Genomic DNA, 21,216 nt, shown 5'->3' with positions numbered 1-21,216 from the left:
ATAGTGGCAGCACAACGGGCAGGAAAGAACATGCTCCCCCCTCCATGCAGAGACCACTAGACCACCAAGGCCCTTCAGGTAGGATCGGGGCATTGGCTGCGGCAGTAGGGGGTAGCATTGGGGCGGTAGGGGGGTGTCGGGCAGCGGCCGGGCAGGGGGCCCAGACCACCCTCAGTGCTCGGGGGCCCAGACCACTCTCAGTTAACCCCTACTGGGACCTTGCCATTAGATGTGTTATCCTTAGACTTAGTGCCATTATTTACATGTCTATGTCCTATACTGCCCAGTAAGGGGCATGTCAGCTAGAACTCTCACAGCTATACCACCACTCTTTGCTCATTAGCTTTTACCTTCTTCCCTTTTTGTCCCAATAATGTTCCATGGGTCCTAAAGCTCGTCCAACACATCTGCCCTGGTCCTATTTCTGGAATCAGTACCATCTTATCTATTCTATGACCTTTGCTGCCTTCTGCTTCATTGTTGGGTGGAACCAGGTAAGACAATAAGCCTTTTTTTTAATATGTCACCCTTCTGTGCAGATTACAGAACAGGACAGTGAGTGCACTCTTCGTAGTCACTAGAATTTACAAGCTGGTGGGTAGGTTGACAAAAATATTTACTGCAGAAAAGCTTCCTATTCACTGCATGATATGCAACTGTACAATCAGCAAAATTAAAATTTGTAGTCTCAATATACAGTCTCTTCTCAACAAACTGAATCTCATTATGCCTTATGGCCATAGTTCCTCACAAGCACGAATGCAGTCACTCTAGGATGGGTGCCACAGTGCTAATTGGTAACTTCTGAAGGAAGCAGGGAAGAATGAACAGTGCTATTTATTGTTTAAAAGAGCTAAGCGTGACATGTAGAACTTCAAAATGCTACAAGTAAAGACTTACTTTGAATTTGGGACATTTGCAAATATACAATTTGTAAATGTTGCTTCAGTTTAGTGTTGTCAGTGGAAACCTGCACGAAGGAGTTTTTGCTGGTGTGTGCTACCTTTGTTAGTCTGCCAAAATCAGATGAGAATGGCTTGAATCCTTCCTACATTTCCAGTACAGTTATCCGACTTACACAGTGAGATGGGGAGTCCATAGCCCCTTGTTCAAGCCTTGGAACTTCCTGACTGGGAATATCCTCCAAGCATGAATAGAAACTTATGTTTCTTGAATTTCCAGATTTTTTTCATTTGGTCTAGACTACAGTAAACATGAAGGCGCTATTTTGAAGATGAAACATGTTATGTTATGATTTGATATAACTTTGATGCTTGATTCAAGACAAGTTTGCTGTTTTGGCAGTCGACTGTAGAACAGATTAAAAAAAAAAAAAAAGAAGAAACTTATACACCCTGGGTCAATATTCTGAAAGCTGATCTTAAAACATTTTATTCTGCTACATTATAGGAACTGCATTAAAAATACAAGCACAAAATATCTTCCTTCAAAACATACGCTTGAGTTAAAAATTAAAACCTTCAGACTCCGGTTAATACTAAAGAAAGCAAGCTGCCTTTTACCTATTCTGGTGTATTCAGTATTCTGTTTTTACCCAAATACCAACAAATGTTATAATTTTAGAACAATTCAGGAACCAACCTGAATTAAATGTAAATGTAAAACATGGGTGTTTCTGGCTGAACCCAGGATATGATCAACTGTTGGCTGGATGGAGCACCTGTGTCTGTCTGGATGGTAACCCTGCCGCCAAGACCCTGCCGCAGCAGCGTGAAACACTGGCCAACATCGGCTTGGGGCAGAGGGGTGAAGACAGCAAGTTACAACACGAGAGTTTAGAGGTGTTGATAAGATAAAGATAGCAGCAGAAGAGTCTAACGCCAACGACTAAGAACAGGCACATGGAAAAGATAAGTGTCCTTTTCACTATTATAGCTCACCGTTGGATAGACGAGCCTGGAAGTATTGAAATAGCAGAGTAAACGTACCTTGTAGGACTACAGTTTATTTAAATTCTCCAAGACAAGTTAATTGACAAGAATTAGATGTAATACTAAAAATATATAATATAAAGAATACAATTGGAAGGTGCTTGATGCTGTCTAGTACTGGAAGTTTTTTTCTGGCCGATGATGAAGAAAGGATCGAATTGATCTGTTTAGCTCTATAAATATGGCATATCCCAGAGCTCTTTGAGGCCTTTTTCCTTCCAAGTCGGAGACCTACAGGGTCAGAGAGCGTCCACACGGACTCCAGGCTAGGGTCTATCCTATATATATATATGGGATTTTGTTTTGATTTATATTCTAGCGATTTATTATTCCCAACCCTTTTTGAACGTTTAGTTGATTCTATAAAGAACCATGTATAAATCTTCTCATGTGCAACACAAAAAGGGGAATGTCCAAGGGAGAATCATGGTCAGGTCAGGGGCAAACCAGAAGTGTCCCAGAATCTGGAACTACATATCCTGTAATATCCTGTAAATCTGACTGGCTGAGTGTGTCCCACGAACTGGATTGCAAACCCCTGCTTTAAAAAGATAACAAAAAGACACAGACCAAAGCTGCCAATTCTGCATATATACAGTGAAATCGGGCTCGTTTCCGATGCCCCCTGCGGTATTTTTTCAAATGCCGTGGGTCACAGCCTATTGGGCGGTTTTTACCGCTTTGGCTGCAGGTTGGTTGTTTTTCCAGCGGTGACTTCTATTGGTCCAATTGGACCAATAGAAGCCCTGCAGACGCAGGCACCAGGCTTCCTTAAATGCCCACATTGCCCTGGAAAAACCATCTTTTGGATCACGTGTAGTGAACAACAGCCCGGTGGCGTTCCTAGGGCGGCTGACACCCGGGGCGGATCGCTGATGCGCCCCCCCTCCGGCAAAACGACACCTCCCCCCTCCCGGCGAAATGACACCTCCCCCCGGCAAAATGACACACCCCCCGGGGTGCATTTTTACCTGCTGGGGGGGGGGGGGGGGTGCCGCGCGCCTGTCGGCTTCGCTCGTTCCATGCTCCCTCTGCCCCGGAACAGGAAGTAACCTGTTCCGGGGCAGAGGGAGCACGGAACGAGCGGCACCGACAGGCGCGTGGCACCCCCTAGCACCGTGCACCTGGGGCGGACCGCAGCCACCGCCCCCCCTAGGAACGCCACTGCAACAGCCTACAGATACCATATGCAGTAGGACAGGGGTACTCAATGTCAATCTGCAACCTAGTCGAATTTTCAGGATATCCCCAATGAATGTGAATGAGATCTATTTGCATGGCTGCCTTCATTATATGCAAATAGACCTCATGCATATTCATTGCGGAAATCCTGAAAACCAACTGGGTTGTGAACACTCAGCACCCTTGCAGTAGGCTGTGTATTTAGAAATTCTCAGAATAACAGGAATTTTCAAGGTCTTTGAACTGATCAACAAACCAGAAAAGAAGTAAAATAAAATAAAGTAGGTAAAGGCCAATATAGTTTTGCTTTCAGTAACTGTTGCAAGGCTGCAGCATTTGCAAATTCTGCCCTTCAGTGGCTAGGGAGGGAAAACACTGTGAAAACTACCCTGCCTCTCTCCAGCAGCAGCAGCAGTAGCAGCAGCAGCAGCAGCAGCAGCAGCAGCAGCAGCAGCAGGAGCCCTGTTACCAGTCAGGCAGTTTTCCTGTGAAACTGGACTGCTTTTGACAGCTGGTGACAGGACATTTTTGGCATTGGCTGGTTGCAGTTTCAAAGTTGCCAAGTTACCCAGGGCCAGGTGCACCAAAGTTAACGAGCCAGCAACGTGGGTTTTAAACTGGTTCTAGCCAGTTTAACGTGCAAGTAGTAAACCAGGACATGCACAAAAGGGCATTGTCCTGTCACGGTAGCAGCTAACGAAAACGTAATGCAGATGAGCAAATTAGTATTATAATGTGTATAAATTGTATTACAATGAGATGCACTACCGTTTTCCAATCCCCTCACCGTGGAAAACCTAATGGGAGGTCTGCACCTCTCGTTGGGGCTGCTGTGAGGGAATCGGAAGGAAAAAAAAAAGTCCAAGTGCTCGTCGGGGACGTCCTTCTAAAGTGCATAACATGGAAGTCCTTCACTCAAAAACAAAAAAAGGACGTCCCTGACGAGCACTTGGACGTTTTTTTTTCCCCCAGATGTTTTTGTGATGGGTGTCCTCAGTGCCACAGGCAGCCTTTTCAAACTGCTGCTCTCTGTCTCTGCTGATTGGATGCCTGCGACCTGCTCTCTGACAGTCGGAGTCTGCCACAGGTGGTCGTGCTGCTTGGACTGTTAAATCTGAAGGCACCCCGAAATGACCACTGCCGGAGAGAATCGGGACGCGTGAGGACGTCCAAATCAAAAAAACTATTTGGACGTCTGTTTCGATTATGCCCCGCCTCCATATTTCAGCCAATCACAGCGCATTTAGCTGCCACCGGTGTCAGCTAAACGCGCTGTGATTGGCTGAGAGAGACCTGGAGGAGGGGCATAAGTTTTTAGTGCATCTTGGCCCCAGTTCCAAGCTGGAGATTCTAGGCTAGTTCTGGTTTTGAATTTGTATCCTCAAAACACAGACCTGGCAAGTCTCCCACTTTCCTCTGGAGACTCCTGCTTTCATGAGTCATCTCCCACACTCCTGCTGGGAAGCCAAGAACTTCAGCTCAGCAGCCTCCCCCTCCATTGGTAACAGCCAGGAGATGTGTTAATAAGATGTCTGGAGATAATAATTGTGAAATCTCACAGCTCTTATTGTGAGACTTGTCTCAGGGCAGCAGGAGATAATGTTTAATTAAGATGTCTCCTGCTGCTAGAGGGGGAGATGGATTGTTGGTGGCATGGCACAGGATTCAAGTGTGACAGAAGGTAGAGCCAGGAAGCAGAGTGGGTGGTGCTGGGGGCATGCTCTAACATCTCCTGCCCAAAAATTGAGCCCCTTGACAGCACTGAAAGATTAGTGTGGGATTTATAGTGCCTGAACCCTGCCTATTGAAAACGGTACTGATGGGATGATCAGAAATCTAGGACTGCCCAAATCTCCAGCCTGGAACTGGGTAATTTGACATCTCTGCAGTTTTTTTTGGGGGGGGGGGGCTACTTTCTTGCAGTATGTCTATGTGCAGTTTTTTGGGCACATCAGAGCTGCCACGTTACTCATTTCAAGAGAGAGGCTTTTTGGCTGGTCCTCGATTTCTGCCAACCTCATCACTGTGCATTATGGGACCTGCAGCACTGATTTCTATGGCTAGAATCATGAACTACAAATACTACAGTTGTTAAATCGCAAGAGGATTGTAAACAATTACAAGAGGACCTTAAGAGTAGGGTTACCATTTTGTGTCCTCTGAAAAAGAGGACACATGTCACGCCCCCCTGCTCCGCCCCATCACGCCCATACCCCGCCACGCCACGCCCCTTTCGGGTCCTCATCCCACCCCATTCCCCTCCCCGTCACATAGTCCCCTCCCCCACCCCCCGTCACATACCCCCCTCACTTACTATCTAGCCCTGGTGGTCTAGTGATGTCTTCGGGGCAGGAAAGAGCCCCCTCTTTCCTGCCCGGAGCGCTGCCTGCCCTTGCCTGCATCCTCCTCGGCCTTGGCTGGGGATTCAAAATGGCCACCGAGAGTAGAAGTGGCCTCGCGAGACTTAAACTCTCGGCAGCCATTTTGAATCCCCAGCCGACCGAGAAGGATGATGGACAAGGGAGGCAGCGCTCCGGGCAGGAAAGAGGGGTCTCTTTCCTGCCCTGAAGACGTCACTAGACCATCAGAGAACATGGTAGGGAAGGGGAAGGGAGACGAGACCAGACCCACGGCGCTGATCGCCCGCCTGCATGCACGCACGCACCCACGTTTGACCAGGCAAAATCCGCCGACCGCCCCGGACATGCCCTCAAAAAGAGGACATGTCCGGGGAAATCCGGACGATTGGTAACCCTACTTAAGAGAGTGGGAGACTGGGCATCTAAATGGTAGATGATGTTTAATGTGAGCAAGTGCAAAGTGATGCATGTGGGAAAGAGGATTCCGAATTATAGCTACGTAATGCAAGGCTCCACATTAGGAGTCACGGACCAGGAAAGGGATCTAAGCGTCATCGTTGATACGTTAAAACCCTCTGCTCAGTGTGCAGTGTTGGTTAAGAAAGCAAATAGAATGTTATGTATTATCAGGAAAGGAATGGAGAACAAAAATGAGGACGTTATAATGGCATGATGCAACCGCACCTCAAATATTGTGTTCAGTTTTTGTCACCGCATCTAAAAAAAGATATAGTGAAATTAGAAAAGGTACAGAAAAGGGCGATGAAAATGATAAAGGGGCTGGGACGACTTCTCTATGAGGAAAGGCTAAAGCGGCTAGGGCTCTTCAGCTTGAAGAAAAGACAGCTGAGAGGAGATATGATAGAGGTCTACAAAATAATAAGTGGAGTGCAACAGGTAGACGTGAATCGCTTGTTTACTCTTTCCAAAAATACTAGGACTAGGGGACACGCAAAGCAGTAAATTTAAAACAAATTTGAGAAAATATTTCTTTACTCATACTCTGGAATTCATTGCCAGAGAATGTAAAAGCGTTCAGCTTAGTAGGGTTTAAAAAGTTTTGGATGGCTTCCTAAAGGAAAAGTCCATAAATCATTATTAAAATGGACTTAGGAAAAATCCACTGCTTAAATAAGCAGTGTAAAATGTATTGTACTGTTTTGGGATCTTGCCAGGTACTTGTAACCTGGATTGGCCACTGTTTGTTGGAAACAAGATGCTTGATGAACCATCTGTCACTGTATGGTAATACTTATGTAGTTAAGTACCGTGCTTTGGGATGTAAATTTCCTCTGGTGACTCCTGCTTTCATGGATGAAAGTTTAAAACCAGGACCGGCCAAAAAGTCTCCCTCTTGGAATGGGTAACTTTGCAGCACGGCTTTATCCATCATAGCAGTTCAGCTGTTGCTCTGTGCATTCCAAGCCTCATTCTTGTGCTCCCAATGCATCTCTCAGTGCATTCCAAGTCTCTCATTCTGGTGCTCCAATAGCTTCTCTTAGTGCAGGTCCAAGCCTCATTCTGGTTCTCCAATAGCGTCTCTCAGTGCTTTCCAAGCCTCACTCTGGTATCACACAACCTATTCTTTCTGAACGTTTCAGAGTTTCACTTATGAGCATGCAGCATTTATTTTTTTAGTGCTGCTAATGTTTGTCAATTTGCAGGCGCAACACTTTCAGGTAGTCACCTCTTAGGCACAGGGAAGGAAGTGGAGAAAGAGAGTTTTGCTCAGTGAGTTGTGAGTGCACGCTTCAGGCTGTTGTAAGCCGTGTTAACCCCAGGCTTTTGCTTCGGCAGCCTGTATCTGTAGGACCTCACGGTGACTGTTCTTCAGACTCACCGCGGGAAAAGCTCTTTAAGACAGCGTCTCTAAGGAATCCTTCCTTGTCTGTTTGTACTTTAATGCTTTTCTTTGGGAGCAGAAGCAGTCTTTGATTTAGACAAAGGTAATCCGTGCTGCTTTTTTTCTTTTCTTGAAAAAACACATCTCTGGCATCTTTAGTTCTTGGTTTAAAGCAACAGTTGTTGGCTGTGAATAGTGCCAAAAGGATATACACATATTTAAAACACAAAAACAAAAACCGGTGGTTGGGTTTGTCACATTATTTTACAATGTAGAACTTATGGAAGCATGTCTTTTTTATTCTTAAATTGAAATATGTATTGTGTGCCAGAATAATGTTATACCATTGTTTTGTCATTTAAACTCCTTAATCTGAATTATTGATCCTATTTTCAGAGCAGTTAATATCCCCAATTTGTATTCAGACTATTGTTATTTGTATATTAAAGGCAATACACTAGCAATAGGTAATGTTATATTACAGTTAATTTTAAATATGTATGATAAGTTAGGATGTTGCTATAAGCTATACTCTCAGGGGGGGGGGGGTAAATTCTGAAATGTGTTTTGATGGGCATTATAAGTAGAAGTTTTTATTTTTGTCTTAGGATTTTGAAGCAAAACTTGGCATTCAGTATATGCCTTTAGCACACATTTACGTCTGAGCGAGGTTCTTAAGTCCCAACACACATTTTCAGGGTTTGCCCACTGAAATATATTTATGATTAAACAGATATTTTTTTATCATTATTATGTGTGTCATTTTACAATATGGTGTATATCACAGGGCTCAACAAATACCAGGTGCCAGGTCATTGTGAAACTTAAAAATTATATCCTGGCACCTGGAATTTTGTGCCCTTAAGCAGGTTTGTGTCCCTAGGTTATCACCACCACCACCAGACTGCGATTCAGCCGAGGTTTGCATCATGTGCTACAGGAACTCTGATGCTGCTCTTGTGGTCCAAATATCTAACTATCTCAAGATTTAGAGCCAAGTGACCAGCATCAAAGTTCGTGCAGCATGTAATGCAAACTTCAGCAGAGTCCTGCTGCAAAGGAAGGCCTGCTTGGCATTGGCAAAGCAGTTGGGAGGTAATTAGGATAGAGGCAGAATGCTGCTGGGAGTCTTAGGACCAGGAAGAAAAAATAAAATGCTGGGCCTCTGAGCTCCTGCAGGGCTCAAGTCCTTGCCATGTTTCTGCCCCCTCTTTTAGTATAAACTTCCTGTTACTAATGAAAGAAGTTCATGCTGAAGGAAGGGTGGAAACAGCAGGGCCTTGAGCCCTGCAGTTGCTCAGAGGTTCTATGTTTTATTAGTTTGTTGCAGGCTTAGCCCATCACGTACCATGGGAATCAATGTAAGGTGATGGGCTGGTGTAGAAAAATTCCCTGTTCTGGTACTTTGGGTCTATCTGCCACTGATTTGGGTCACCATAGAGGAAGGGGGTATTCTTCAAAAAGAACTGAGAAAATAGCAAGGGAGAAAAAAACAGAGAAGGTAATGGGGAAAGAAAGAGAACATGAACAGAAAAGAAAATGATTAGAATGAGAAAATGGAAAAAGCAAAAATTAAAAAAAAAATTTTTATTTATCGAATTTAGGATTTACTTCAAGTACAATTCTTGAAAGAGAAAAGATGATTTTAAGTCAAAATAAATTCTAAGGAAAATTAAGTTTTTTTTTTGTTTGTTTTACATTTGTACCCCGCGCTTTCCCACTCCTGGCAGGCTCAATGTGGCTTACATGGGGCAATGGAGGGTTAAGTGACTTGCCCAGAGTCACAAGGAGCTGCCTGTGCCTGAAGTGGGAATCGAACTCAGTTCCTCAGTTCCCCAGGACCAGAGTCCACCACCCTAACCACTAGGCCAATCCTCCCACAAAGTTTTTTCAAGATTGATCTATTACTCATCTTTAGTCCACAAGTTGGATGCATTACATAATACTTAAGTAAAAGCCCCCCCCAAATAAAAATCACAATGTAGATACAAGTAAGCCTTGTTCTAGGAAACCTGCCTACCTATGGGGAGGGGGACTAGGAAAGCTGAGACTGTGGGACACTACTGACAAGGACAGATGAAACCAGAGGAATAACAGGAAGACTGAGAATGGAGAGGAGGAGGAGACTGAGGGTGGGATGGATAAAAGAATGAGGGATGGGGGTGAGAGAAAGGGATGATGAGGAAAGGCAGGGTGGCAAGGGTGAAGAAAGAGGAATGGAACCTGGTGGAAACCCTGTGCTTTTGTTGATAACTGAACTAAAGAAGTAAAGCATCTCTGGCAGAGCTATTAAGAGGGTCCTGGCATGCTGCAGAAAGCACATTTGAAAAAGAACTGCAGGCTTCAGCCTGCGCTCTGCAGCAGTGTATTAAGAGCCTAATTTACTAAGCTTTTTTTCCCTTTGGAAACAATGGGAAAGTAGTGAATTAGGCCCCAAAGGAGTTGCAGTAAACCTTTGCGAGGATCTCCTCATGCTCCTGAGTCTCGGTCAGGGGATGGGAGAGGAATGAGATGTCTAGGACTCTGGCTCCTAGATTGAAATAAAAATTTGTCAAGGCCTGATTTATCATATTTTTAATATTTAGTCTGTAAATGTTTGTAGTCCATATGATTTTAATGTATCACGTATGTGAATAACTTGTTTTATAGATATGACTGTATGCCCTTGATGCAGTTGATTGCCGAAACGTGGCTGTGTCAGGCTGTACTTCAGTAAAGTATTGCCCACCGTACTACCTTGTTTTCTGTTGGTTTCCAACTCCTTGGCTTTCGCTGTGCTAGTTTGTGGCCAGTGGTGACTAAGAGGCAAGCAAAGTGGGAGATGTGATTGGGATTCAAGGTGAATAAAATAAGTTTCCTAGTGAAGGAGAGAGTACAGCTTATGAACTTCAGGTTGCCAAGGTAAATGGAGTAGGAGTAGGAGCAGGGGGAGGGAAAAAGCAGAGTAGGGAAAATCAAAACTGTCCCCCCCACCCTTCCAGTTAGGTGGAGGGCTGTACCTGTCACCATTGCTACCCACTAAAAATTAAATAAATTGCATACTGTGGCTTTCAGGAGCATGTGGGACATTTCTAAGTACTGAAACAAAAAGGCAGATTAAAATGTCAGATAATTCAATGGGTTGCACACCCGTCTCCTGAAGAGTACCAAAAGCTGTCTTTAAACATAAGTCTTTACCACATTGCAGCCTTGAGGTGCACTGCTTCATTAACACGACACTTTCACTTCATGTCCGGAATTAGAAAAAAATACGAATCTGACCTAAAGTTCTCCAGTTAGGCACCGTTTACACTGTGGTTTAATATTTTTTAGACGACTCAAAAATGCTCACTAACAAGACCTCATAAGTAAACTAAAAATATGGAAAATGCAGGTCACTCATAACTGTTTACTCAAGTTGAAGCAACAAGACAGCGTAGCTCAGACTAAGTAATGAAGGTATGTGTGGGTTTATTATGGGCAGGGCTTCAACTATGGGGTCCCTTAGTACGAGTATTATATGCATGGTACACTGTGATGATATGCTAAGATTAAACATGTCCTTGCACACGGCACAGTTCTCAGGGTAAGACACAGCTGTCATAAAGCATGGGAAACACTGTTTAAGATGGTGGCTGAGAGAAGGCGCACTACTTTAATTTAAGATGTGATGTTGCTTCACACAGTGTCCTGCATTTTTTCATGTATTTATGAGGTCTTTGTTAGTGACCGTTTTTGTGTGTTAAGATATTAAACTGCAGTGTAAGCAGCACTTAAGTCAGATGTGTTTTTTTTTTAAACTGCCGACATGACATGAGGTGATGCTGCTTTATTAGTGTGACACATTCAGGGTTTCAGTGTGATACATTGCATGAGCTTTGTAACTGCTCGTTAGCTTTATACGTCTTTATGGAACCTTTCCAGAGGTTATTTTATTATTATTATTATTATTTGTAGCATTTGTATCCCACATTTTCCCACCTATTTGCAGGCTCAAAGTGGCTTACATTTGCCGTAATGGCGATTGCCATTTCCGGACTACAAATATGCACATGGTTTTGCAATCAAGTGCGTACATACGTGGTGGAAGAATACATTGAGGCATATTTTCAAAGCACTTTGGGAGGCTAAGTTCCATAGGTTTCTATGGAACTTTGGGAGGCTAAGTGCTTTGAAAATGAGCTTGATTGTGATCTTGTGTAGATGTCGGCATTATGTAGTTGCTCAGGTGAGGACATTAGGGTGAGAGTAAAAGTGTATGGTGATGAGGTTAGTCGTCATTTTGTGGTTGCATAGTAGTCGATATTAGATTAGAAGTGGTATTGTTTGTTCATTAAGGTCATTGAGTTTGCTTGGTCGCGTGATTAGGGTCGGTCCATCTTATTCTTCATTCTTATTGTTTGGTAATTAGGACGGTTGTTTGTTGTATGCCTTCTTGAATAAGTCAGTTTTCAGTAGTTTTCGAAAGATAGCTAAATCTTGCGTTGTCTTTATGGTCTTCGGAAGCGCGTTCCATAGCTGCATGCAAATGTAGGAGAAGCTGGTTGTGTAAGTGGACTTGTATTTTAATCCTTTGCATTTGGGGTAATGGAGGTTGAGGAACGTACGTGCTGATCTTTTTGTGTTTCTAGCAGGTAGGTCTATAAGGTCTGTCATATAGGCCGGAGCATCCCCATGTATAATTTTGTGGACCATGGTGCATACTTTGAACGCAATTTGTTCCTTTAGAGGGAGCCAGTGTAGTTTTTCTCTTAGGGGTTTGGCGCTTTCGTATTTTGCTTTCCCGAATATGAGTCTAGCTGCTGTATTTTGGGCTGTTTGCAGCTTCTTAATGACTTTTTCTTTACAACCTGCGTAAATTGCGTTGCAGTAGTCTAAGTGGCTCAGCACCATTGATTGTACTAGGCTGCGGAATATGTCCCTTGGGAAGTAAGGTTTGATTCTTTTAAGTTTCCATATGGCGAAGAACATTTTCTTTGTTGTATTTTTCACATGGTCTTCTAGTGTGAGATTTCGGTCAATTGTAACTCCCAGAATTTTCAGGCTGTCAGAGACCGGGAGAGTATAGTTTGGAGTGTTTATAGTATTGTTTTTATTTGAGTTGTATTGTGAAGATAAGATGAGACATTGTGTCTTTTCTGCGTTTAGTTTCAATTGAAATGCATCCGCCCATGAATTCATTATTTGGAGGCTATGTTGGATTTCTTTTGTAATTTCTGTTAGGTCATGCTTGAATGGGATGTATATCGTGACATCATCTGCATAAATGTACGGGTTGAGGCCTTGGTTGGATAGCGATTTAGCTAGAGGTGTCATCATTAGGTTAAATAAGGTTGGTGACAACGGTGATCCTTGTGGAACTCCACATTCTGGTGTCCATGGTATTGACGTTTTTGATTTTGAGATCACTTGGTAGGTTCTAGCTTCTAGGAATCCTTGGAACCACTTTAGTACGTTTCCTCCAATCCCAAAGTAGTCTAGGATGTTCGAGAGTATTTGGTGGCAAACCATGTCAAACGCGTTGGACATGTCGAATTGAAGGAGCAGCACACTGTGTCCGCTTGCTATTAGTTGTTTAAATTTGGTTATGAGGGTAGATATTCTTTGGTATTTTTTTAGCTGACAGATGTCCAGCACATTGAATTGTACAATATGTTACTTTACCTTTGATTTCATTTAGAGCTATGGGTGTATTTAGAATGATGGGAAGTTATTTCTGATTTTTGTTTGGTGTCAAGATTTTTGGGCTACTTTTTGGTGTGAATTGGGCTCCAAAATATTTCACTATCTGGCAATCGTGAGCAGTAGGAAGAGGACGCGGGGAGGCACCACTGTTAGTAACTAGCAGAAGCTGGACTGTGGTGAACTGTACAAATGTTCTTCTTGATGCTGGTCCAGGCTGCTGCCATCTCTTCTCATTCTCTCTCACACCCGTATGTGCCGAGCCTGCTAGAATGGCCTTGTGCACGTGCTGCATCTGCAGGTCTCATTGAGGCATATTTTCAAACCACTGAACTTTGGAAGGCTAAGTGCTTTGAAAATATGCCTCATAATGTACAACACTGAAAACAAAGTACACACAGCCCGCTGTACCCCAGACTCAGAGTGGCAAGCAGGAGCTCAGCATCACTACATGCTGCTTTAATTCAAAATTGTTCCTTAGTCTTATTTTACCCCCTTCCTGCCCACTGTGCTGTGTTAAATAAATAATAATAATAATAAATATTAATAATAATAAATTATATATATACAACTAGCGCCTCTCCTGACCTTTTTTTTTTTTTTTTTGCTTTCTCTCTTATATGGTCAGATGAGTAGTACTGCAGTCAGTCCGATGTCAGTTCTGGCCTCTGCGAGCGGTGGGAGAGGGGCAGCCAAGGCTACCAGCTTTGCCCCTGAAATCCAAAGCATGATGTAAGTGTTGCAGCCCATCACAGGGCAAAACAGAGTGCAAACTCTATGTTCACTTCAGGAGTGAAAGGGTTTGAGTTTCAAGGAGACTTTGGGAAGGATTCTCTTCTGCATAACAACTTCAGAAAAAAAATGATGACGACATGTGAGGGATTAGGTTGCAATTTAAATTTTAGCCAGAGCTTGAAAAGTTTAGTGCGATGTAAATGATGATCTTGGACATCTGTGTTTGGCAGTATGAAATATAAAATGACTTCTAAAACAGACCAGTGAGGCACAGTTGTGTGCTGGAGTAGAAAGCAGGGAGATGAAAAATAAGACAGAGTCATAGGATCCAGCTGTGTGGGTGCCAGCTCCTTTACTGTGTCCGGGTAAAGGTGATTTGCATTGTGTGTAGCACCCCCAATCGTTTTCAAATGATTGTGCCTATGACATAGAGTACAGACAGACCACACCAAGATAAAAGTTAGGGGAAGTCCTTTTAGACACATGCATGGTGAAAAAACATGCAGAAGTTCTGAAAATTTCTTCAGTCAGGAGTGGTCATTGTAAATATATTCAGTTTGAGAGCACATTCACGTAGTGAATCCAAATACTGTTCTTAAAATAGAAAACTCCAAAATGTGTGTGTTTGCTTTGAGAAAGCTATCGGAGTGATGCTTAGTAATGTCAGCCAGACCGTAAAAGCAGCTGACTTTTAGAGGTCAGGCTTCTGGTCAGAAGAGTGTTACAATATATGAACCACAGCTCTGGAGCGATGTTTAGAGGCAGCATTCTCTTGGTCTCCCTAAAGATGTAAACTAGTGGGGCAGGAAGAGGAATGTGGAGCTTTCTCTGTTTTTATTTTTTTAAAGAATGGGGAATGGAAAAACCAGAACTCCAGTTTCAGAATAAATATGATCTCTGAGAAAATGCAAGGCTGTAGGCTGTGCAGTTTAAATGCAAGGCTGTAGGCTGTGGCAGTTTTCACGCTTTCTCGGTGGCCAGTCAGAAGCAAGGTCACTTGTTTGGAGCGGCATTTTTTCCAGAGTTCAGTTGACTAAGTAGAGCTCTGGTTTCAGCCTTCCTGGTTGCCATTCAGAAACTGGACTGAGATGATGCTGTCATTCTATGGTCCCTCCTTAGCCTCCCACTTGCTACAGATTTAGCTCTTCCAGTGAGTGGGAGGTACTTACGCATGAACTTTTGCAAACAAAGCAATACGTAATGCTTCCTGTAAACACATTTTTCCCAGTGCCTCCTTCCCCTTTTTCCTGTAGTAAAAGGGAGAGGGGACCGGAGAAAAAATAAAATAAAAAAAATTCAGAACATGGGTTTAATATTGTTAGTTCTCTGTGGTAGTTTGTATCCAGTGAGTGATTTGTTTTCAAACTAAGGGGAATGATATGTGGGCCGGTGGGATCTTATGGGAAAAACCTCCTCCCAGTATTGTAGTAGCAGCTGGCCTGTTAGGTTTGACTAGGGGCATCATGGAAAGGTTCACCCCTGGGTAACTAAATAAGTACACATTTCTGTTTTGGGGGAAGGGAGGAAGGATCCTAATATCTGATTTTTCTTGGTTTCATACCACTGATGCAGTCATAACCATAAAACGTCTGTTGGGATTTTGCATAGTTTGATGTGATCGACCTATTAAGGGGCCCTTTTACAAAGGCGTGCCAAATTGACCCTTCTGTGGGGGTAGCGCAGGAGCCCAGCGGTAGTTCCGAAGTTGGCGTGCGCAGTTTCCCGTGGTAGAAAATAATTTTCTGTTTTCTCCTGGGGAGCAGTTCCTGGCCATAATCGACAGTTCGGCCACATTGCCGCAGGGTAGCGCATGAGCCCTTATTGCCAAGTGAATAGGCAGTTAGAGCTCATGCAGTAAATGGCAAGGCACTAATTTTGGACTTAGCGCCTGGCCATTATTGCTGTAAATAGAAATTTGGCTTTTTGGAAGATGCGCTAAGAGGAAGCCTAAACGTGAGGGAAAATCACCTGCTAAAAGTAGCACCTAGGCCACTTTTTAGTGCGTCTTTGTAAAAAGGGCCTCTAAGTGTTTTATCTTGAGGTTTGGCAACATTTTAAAAAGAATCAAATAGCATTTTGCATTTATTAGGTGCACTGAAAGATACTAGTAGAATAGAACAAAATTTACCCTCATATTTCATTAAGATGTTTTCAGAATAGAAATCTGCTGGAATAATGGTTTTGGAGACATCCTGGGACATAGAAGCTGTCATTTTGAGTAAAGGATTGAGTTAGCTTTTTTTCTACCGGGCCTGCTATTCTGTTACAGATTTTATTCACTGTTCATCTCCCACCCTTGTCTGCTGCAAAGGTCCTTCTGTGTTTAGCTTGAATTCTTCTACAGTTTTAGTTCGTATACCTTGACTGGAATTCCTTTGAAGTGTTTTTATCACCCCATACTTGCTCAATGAATAGTTTTTTTTCTCCCCCACTTTCCTTTTGAGCTTTACTACTTTGGGCTGCATATGATGACCTCTTGATATTTTCATTTTATGGTACTTCGTGCTTCCCATTTTATTGAAGCCTGCTGTACAGTTTCATGTTTTTATCATAGCTCATCTTTTATGTGCTTCCTTGTAGACTTACAAAACTAAGGGGTCCTTTTACTATGCTGCAGTAAAAATGGGCCTTAGTGTGCCGTTTTGCCTGTTAAGACCATTTTTACCATGCTGTAAAAATCCATTTTTTTTCTATTTTTAAAATAAATGTATATGTGCTAAAATTGTCAGTGCGCTGCCATTTTAAAAAATTACTGCAGGAGCACTTACCGCCTCCTATTTTGTAGGCAATAAGGGCTTCTGCATTATCCGTGCACTAACCAGGTAACTTGCAGTAATATAGATGTGCTAACTGGTTAGCCCAGGAATGCCTCCTCTCTACCCCTGATATGCCCCCCCCCCAAAAAAAAAAAAATTAGCACGTTAGCGCATGCTCATTCCAAAACTACTGTTTGATGTAGTAGCACGTCCGTGGTAATCCATTTTTTGCTGTGTTAAGTGTTCGTTAGCGCCTAGTAAAAAGGTACTAGTGCACTTAGGAGCTCTTTTATTAAGCTACACTAAAAAGTGGCCGGTCTGTTGTTAGCTTGTGGGTTTACCACGTGCTGCAACCACTTTTAGCGATGTGGTAAAATGGCCGCATTTGTGTGGCCACACACTAATTTCCCAATTATCGCTTGGCCATTACTTTGGGAGCCCTTACCACCACCTATTTTGTAGGAACTAAGAGCTCCCGTGCTAACCTCGCAGTAATTGGGCAGCACGCGGCAATGTGCCCACACTACCCGATTAGCACAGGGAATGCCTACTTTCCACCCATAGTCGCGCCTCCCATGCTGAAAAATAACAAATATTTTTCAGTGTGGGATTAGTATGTGCTGATTGGCACACTACCATGGGACGTCTCATTTCATCCCATTGCAGTGCTTTTTGGCATGCAAGTGCCTATTGCGGCTTTGTTAAAAGGCTTCTAACTCTCTTCACATAATGCTCGGAGTTTGGGTCATGAAAAATTCAGTTGTCCTGTGTAGAATATCCTTTGCGTTTTGTACAGGTAGTAATCAGAATTGGAGCAGAAGTACATACCAGGGGCCAATGTATATGAGACATTTATATTCTTGCCAATGTTTCAGTCCACTGTGGATTTTCGTCAGGGCTAATACTGATAAAAATGTAAATTTGTTTTCCCTAAAGTGCTGTGTTGGCTGCTGTTTTGTGATTCTGCCAGTGGCGTATGGATGGGAGGGGGCCATGGACCCAGGTTCAGTGAGGTGTTGAAGAAGGAGCTGAAAGGCCAAAAAATAGAAGCTCCAGGGTCTTTGTGATGTGGCCTGGGTTGTGGGGGGAGGTTGCAAATGTAACATTTGCCCTGTGTGCTGAAGACCCATGGTTTCCTACTGGTTTCTGCTTTATTGATGATGCTTCAATGCTGCAGCACAGACCTTTTAACACACTATTTTGGGTGTTTTCCTTTCAACGTAATGGTATGTTGGGGATCTTTTTTTTTTTTTTGCTTTTGACAGTCTCTAGGCACACTATTCAAAGTGAGGAGTTGCTGGCATGTTATTACCTCCTTTGCATCTGGGCTTACAATCAGTCTTTCTTATTGTTCTGTAATGCTGATTATGGGAGGGGACAGCACCTTATTTATTAGTAAGATTTATATCACAGTTCTGGACCAATTTTAATACATATAGAATTAAAACAGACAATACAGACATGAAACTGACCATTATAAACCATATCCATAACAACATCTTCAGGTTATTGAAGATAATGTTGGTATCGTCTCCACCCCCGTTCCCTTCCTAGTATGGTGATTGCCTGTTCTGTCCTCTCAAAATGGTATGAGTCCAAAAATCTATACACCAGACATCAGTGCAGCCAGAGCTCCTGCTGCTACAATGTAATGCTCCACCATAGTGAAAATTGGTAGTTTTTGTTTTTCTTGTCAAGTCTGAACGAAGAAATGGCTAACACAAGCACCTCAGAGCTCAAACACACACACACATTCACATGCAAACACCCCCAAACCAGATGTTACCCCCCAAAATGACCAATCTAAGGGCATGGATCTTCTTCTATACATTAACAATGTGGATAATGGGGGTGCTAACAACAACTCCAACCGAATGGAACAAAATACTAGTACGCATCACAGGAAGAAGATGCCCACTCCAACAACTGGAAGAGCCCAATTGCCACCAAAACAACAATGCAGTGGCCAAACAAACAACCAGCAACATGAAACCAAACATGATCAACACCTAAACAAAATCAGAACAGCAAAACAGGCAGACCACACAGACAACTACAAACTGTTAAAACCACCAACATTAAACACGACATGTATGTCCCAATACAAATAGGTTACATAAATGCGAGATCAGCAGTAAATAAGACAACACTACTAAGAGACTGGATAGAAACGGAGCAACTTGGACTACTGCTCATAACAAGCATGTCTGCACCTTGAAGACGACCTTGCACTACTAGACCTATGCCCACCAGGATACAAAATAATACATATCAACAGAACCAAAAGAAGGGGAGGAGGCAGTGCAATAATATACAAATCCTTCTTCACAGCAGAACCTGTCGCTAAACACACATCCTCAACAATCCAAATCTTGGCATGCAAAATCACAGACAAAGCACTAACTGACTGACTATGCATCACATTATTCTACCGCCCTCCAGGAAGCTGGACAAATGCCCATGATGATTTCATTGTCTTCGTATCAAACATCTGCACCAATCACCCAAATGTCCTACTGATAGGTGACATAAACCTGCACCTAGAAAAACAAAATGACACACACACCAGAACACTAATGAACTTCATAAACCAATGGAACTTAACAGCACAAGGAGTCTCATCACACACAAAAGGACACCAATTAGACATACTAGCCCGCAGATTCTCAACGAGTAACAACCATATATTCACAAGCCACACATGGGAAGAGGTATTATGGTCAGACCACAGCAAGCTCACTTTCACACTACAGTGGAAAGAAAACAGCAAGAAAACAGAGCCAAGAACCCAACATACATTCGCAACCAGAGGAAAAGTAGACAACCACACATTCTGGACAACAGCAATGAAAGAATTCAACGACATACTACCTGAGGATACAAGTGAAAATACACTAAACAAAATAGCACCACTCAAAACAAAAATCACAAAACAACCACTTTCCTGGTTTAATGACAAACTACTACACGTGAGGAAACGCTGTAGGAAACTCGAAAGAGCATGGGCCAAAAATAAAACAGATGCAAGCAAAACCATATGGAGAAAAGCCATAAGAACATACACAAACAGCATAAAGAAAGCAAAAGCAGAACACTACAGTACATATACGAACCTCTACCAGACCAATATGAAAAAAATATTCAAACTCATGAACAAACTACTGAAAACCCAGAACATATTGGCGACAACTGAAACACTACCAATTGCAGATGAGCTTGCACAATACTTCAAAAACAAAACAACAAACACAAGATCAAACCCTGCAAAAGCACAAATAAATGTCACAGACTACCTGCAGGACTATGAAAGCAGGAGAGAGCCCACACGGAGTGTGGAGGTGCACTGAATCTCCACGAAACAAGTTCAGTGAAGGCAAAGGAGGAGTGGGGAAGGTAGGCTCTTCCAAACAGAGAAAAAGACTTATGATTAAAAGAAGTTTATTGGTAAAATCAAAGAAAGTGACTCAATACAGCCGTATTTCGGTGCCGAGGTGCCTTCTTCAGGAGTCTTATGATGTGATACGATGTTAAATACCAACTAAATCGTATATATATATCGAACAATATATGGAGCAGTGGGACCACAGTCCTCACTATCGTAATCAAACAATTTCTGCAAACAGGAAATAGTGTCTCAAAGTCTATGAAACACACGAACCACACCGCAACATACAGAATATGGACCACATTCAAACCACCCCAACTAGATGCAATAAAGACGCTATTGACAAAATACGGGCAAATATACTGCCTACTTGACAAATGCCTCAACTACATGATGAAAAACCCACCAGGCTGGTTCATTGAGTACCTTACCAAACACGTCACACACGTTTGAAAGAGGCCAATTTCCAGCAGACAAAGGCGACATAGTACTCACACATATCCCCCAAAACACTACCAGCAAGATCAGCGATATAACAAGTTACAGACCAGTAACTTCAATACCACTACTAACCAAAATGATGGAAGGTCTAGTAACACAGCAATTAATGGAATACTTGACAAAATTCTCAATAAATCCCAATCAGGTTTCAGACCATAACACAGCACTGAAATGGTCATAACCACCCTGATAACAAAATTCAGAAGCATAACATGCCAAGGACAAAATGTATTACTACTACAATTCGACATATCAAGTTCATTTGACCTAGTAGACCACACCACACTAATGATACTGCTCAACAACATAGGAATCAGCGGTGCAGTGGCAACATGGTTCAATGGCTTCCTAAAGACCAAATCCTACATTGTAAAGATGTCCAACCAAATATCAGCCTCGTGGATTTCTGAGTGTGGGGTACCACAGGGATCGCCAATATTACCAATACTGTTCAATGTAATGATGGTGCTACTTGCAAAAAAACTGGAATTAATAGGTTTCAACCCATTTATATATGCAGATGACGTCACCATCTTCATACCTTTCCAAAACAATATCACAAAATACAGGACAAAATAAAAAAAAGGATTGGACCTCATAGAAGAATGGGCAACAACTTTCAAACTCGAGCTGAACAGAGACAAAACCAAATTCCTAGTACTATCCAGCCCACACAACCCCACATCCTACCAGAAAGTCACAATCAACCAACAAACATACCACATCGAAACACAACTTAAAATACTAAGAATCATTCTCAACAAACACCTAATGCAGGACAATCAAATATCAGCAGTAACATCAAAGTGCTTTAGAACACTTTGGAAATTGAAAAGAATAA

General features: G+C 42.7%; 1 protein-coding gene across 1 annotated transcript in view; it reads left to right on the top strand.

The window, feature by feature from the left end:
* The first annotated feature begins 7,069 nt into the window (after positions 1–7,069).
* SUPT3H (SPT3 homolog, SAGA and STAGA complex component) overlaps positions 7,070–21,216 on the top strand; it is an 881,555-nt gene continuing 867,408 nt past the window's right edge. Inside the window, exons 1-2 of the mRNA XM_030198764.1 lie at positions 7,070–7,440; positions 13,627–13,730. Of these exons, the coding sequence (XP_030054624.1) occupies positions 13,627–13,730 (104 nt within the window). The 5' untranslated portion in view covers positions 7,070–7,440. The remainder of the gene's footprint in view (positions 7,441–13,626; positions 13,731–21,216) is intronic.

The sequence above is a fragment of the Microcaecilia unicolor genome, chromosome 3 (genome assembly GCF_901765095.1).
Source record: "Microcaecilia unicolor chromosome 3, aMicUni1.1, whole genome shotgun sequence".
In the NCBI taxonomy this organism is placed as follows: Eukaryota; Metazoa; Chordata; class Amphibia; order Gymnophiona; family Siphonopidae; genus Microcaecilia; species Microcaecilia unicolor.
Note: the sequence above shows the minus strand (reverse complement) of the source record. Positions and strands in the feature narration are given on the sequence as shown.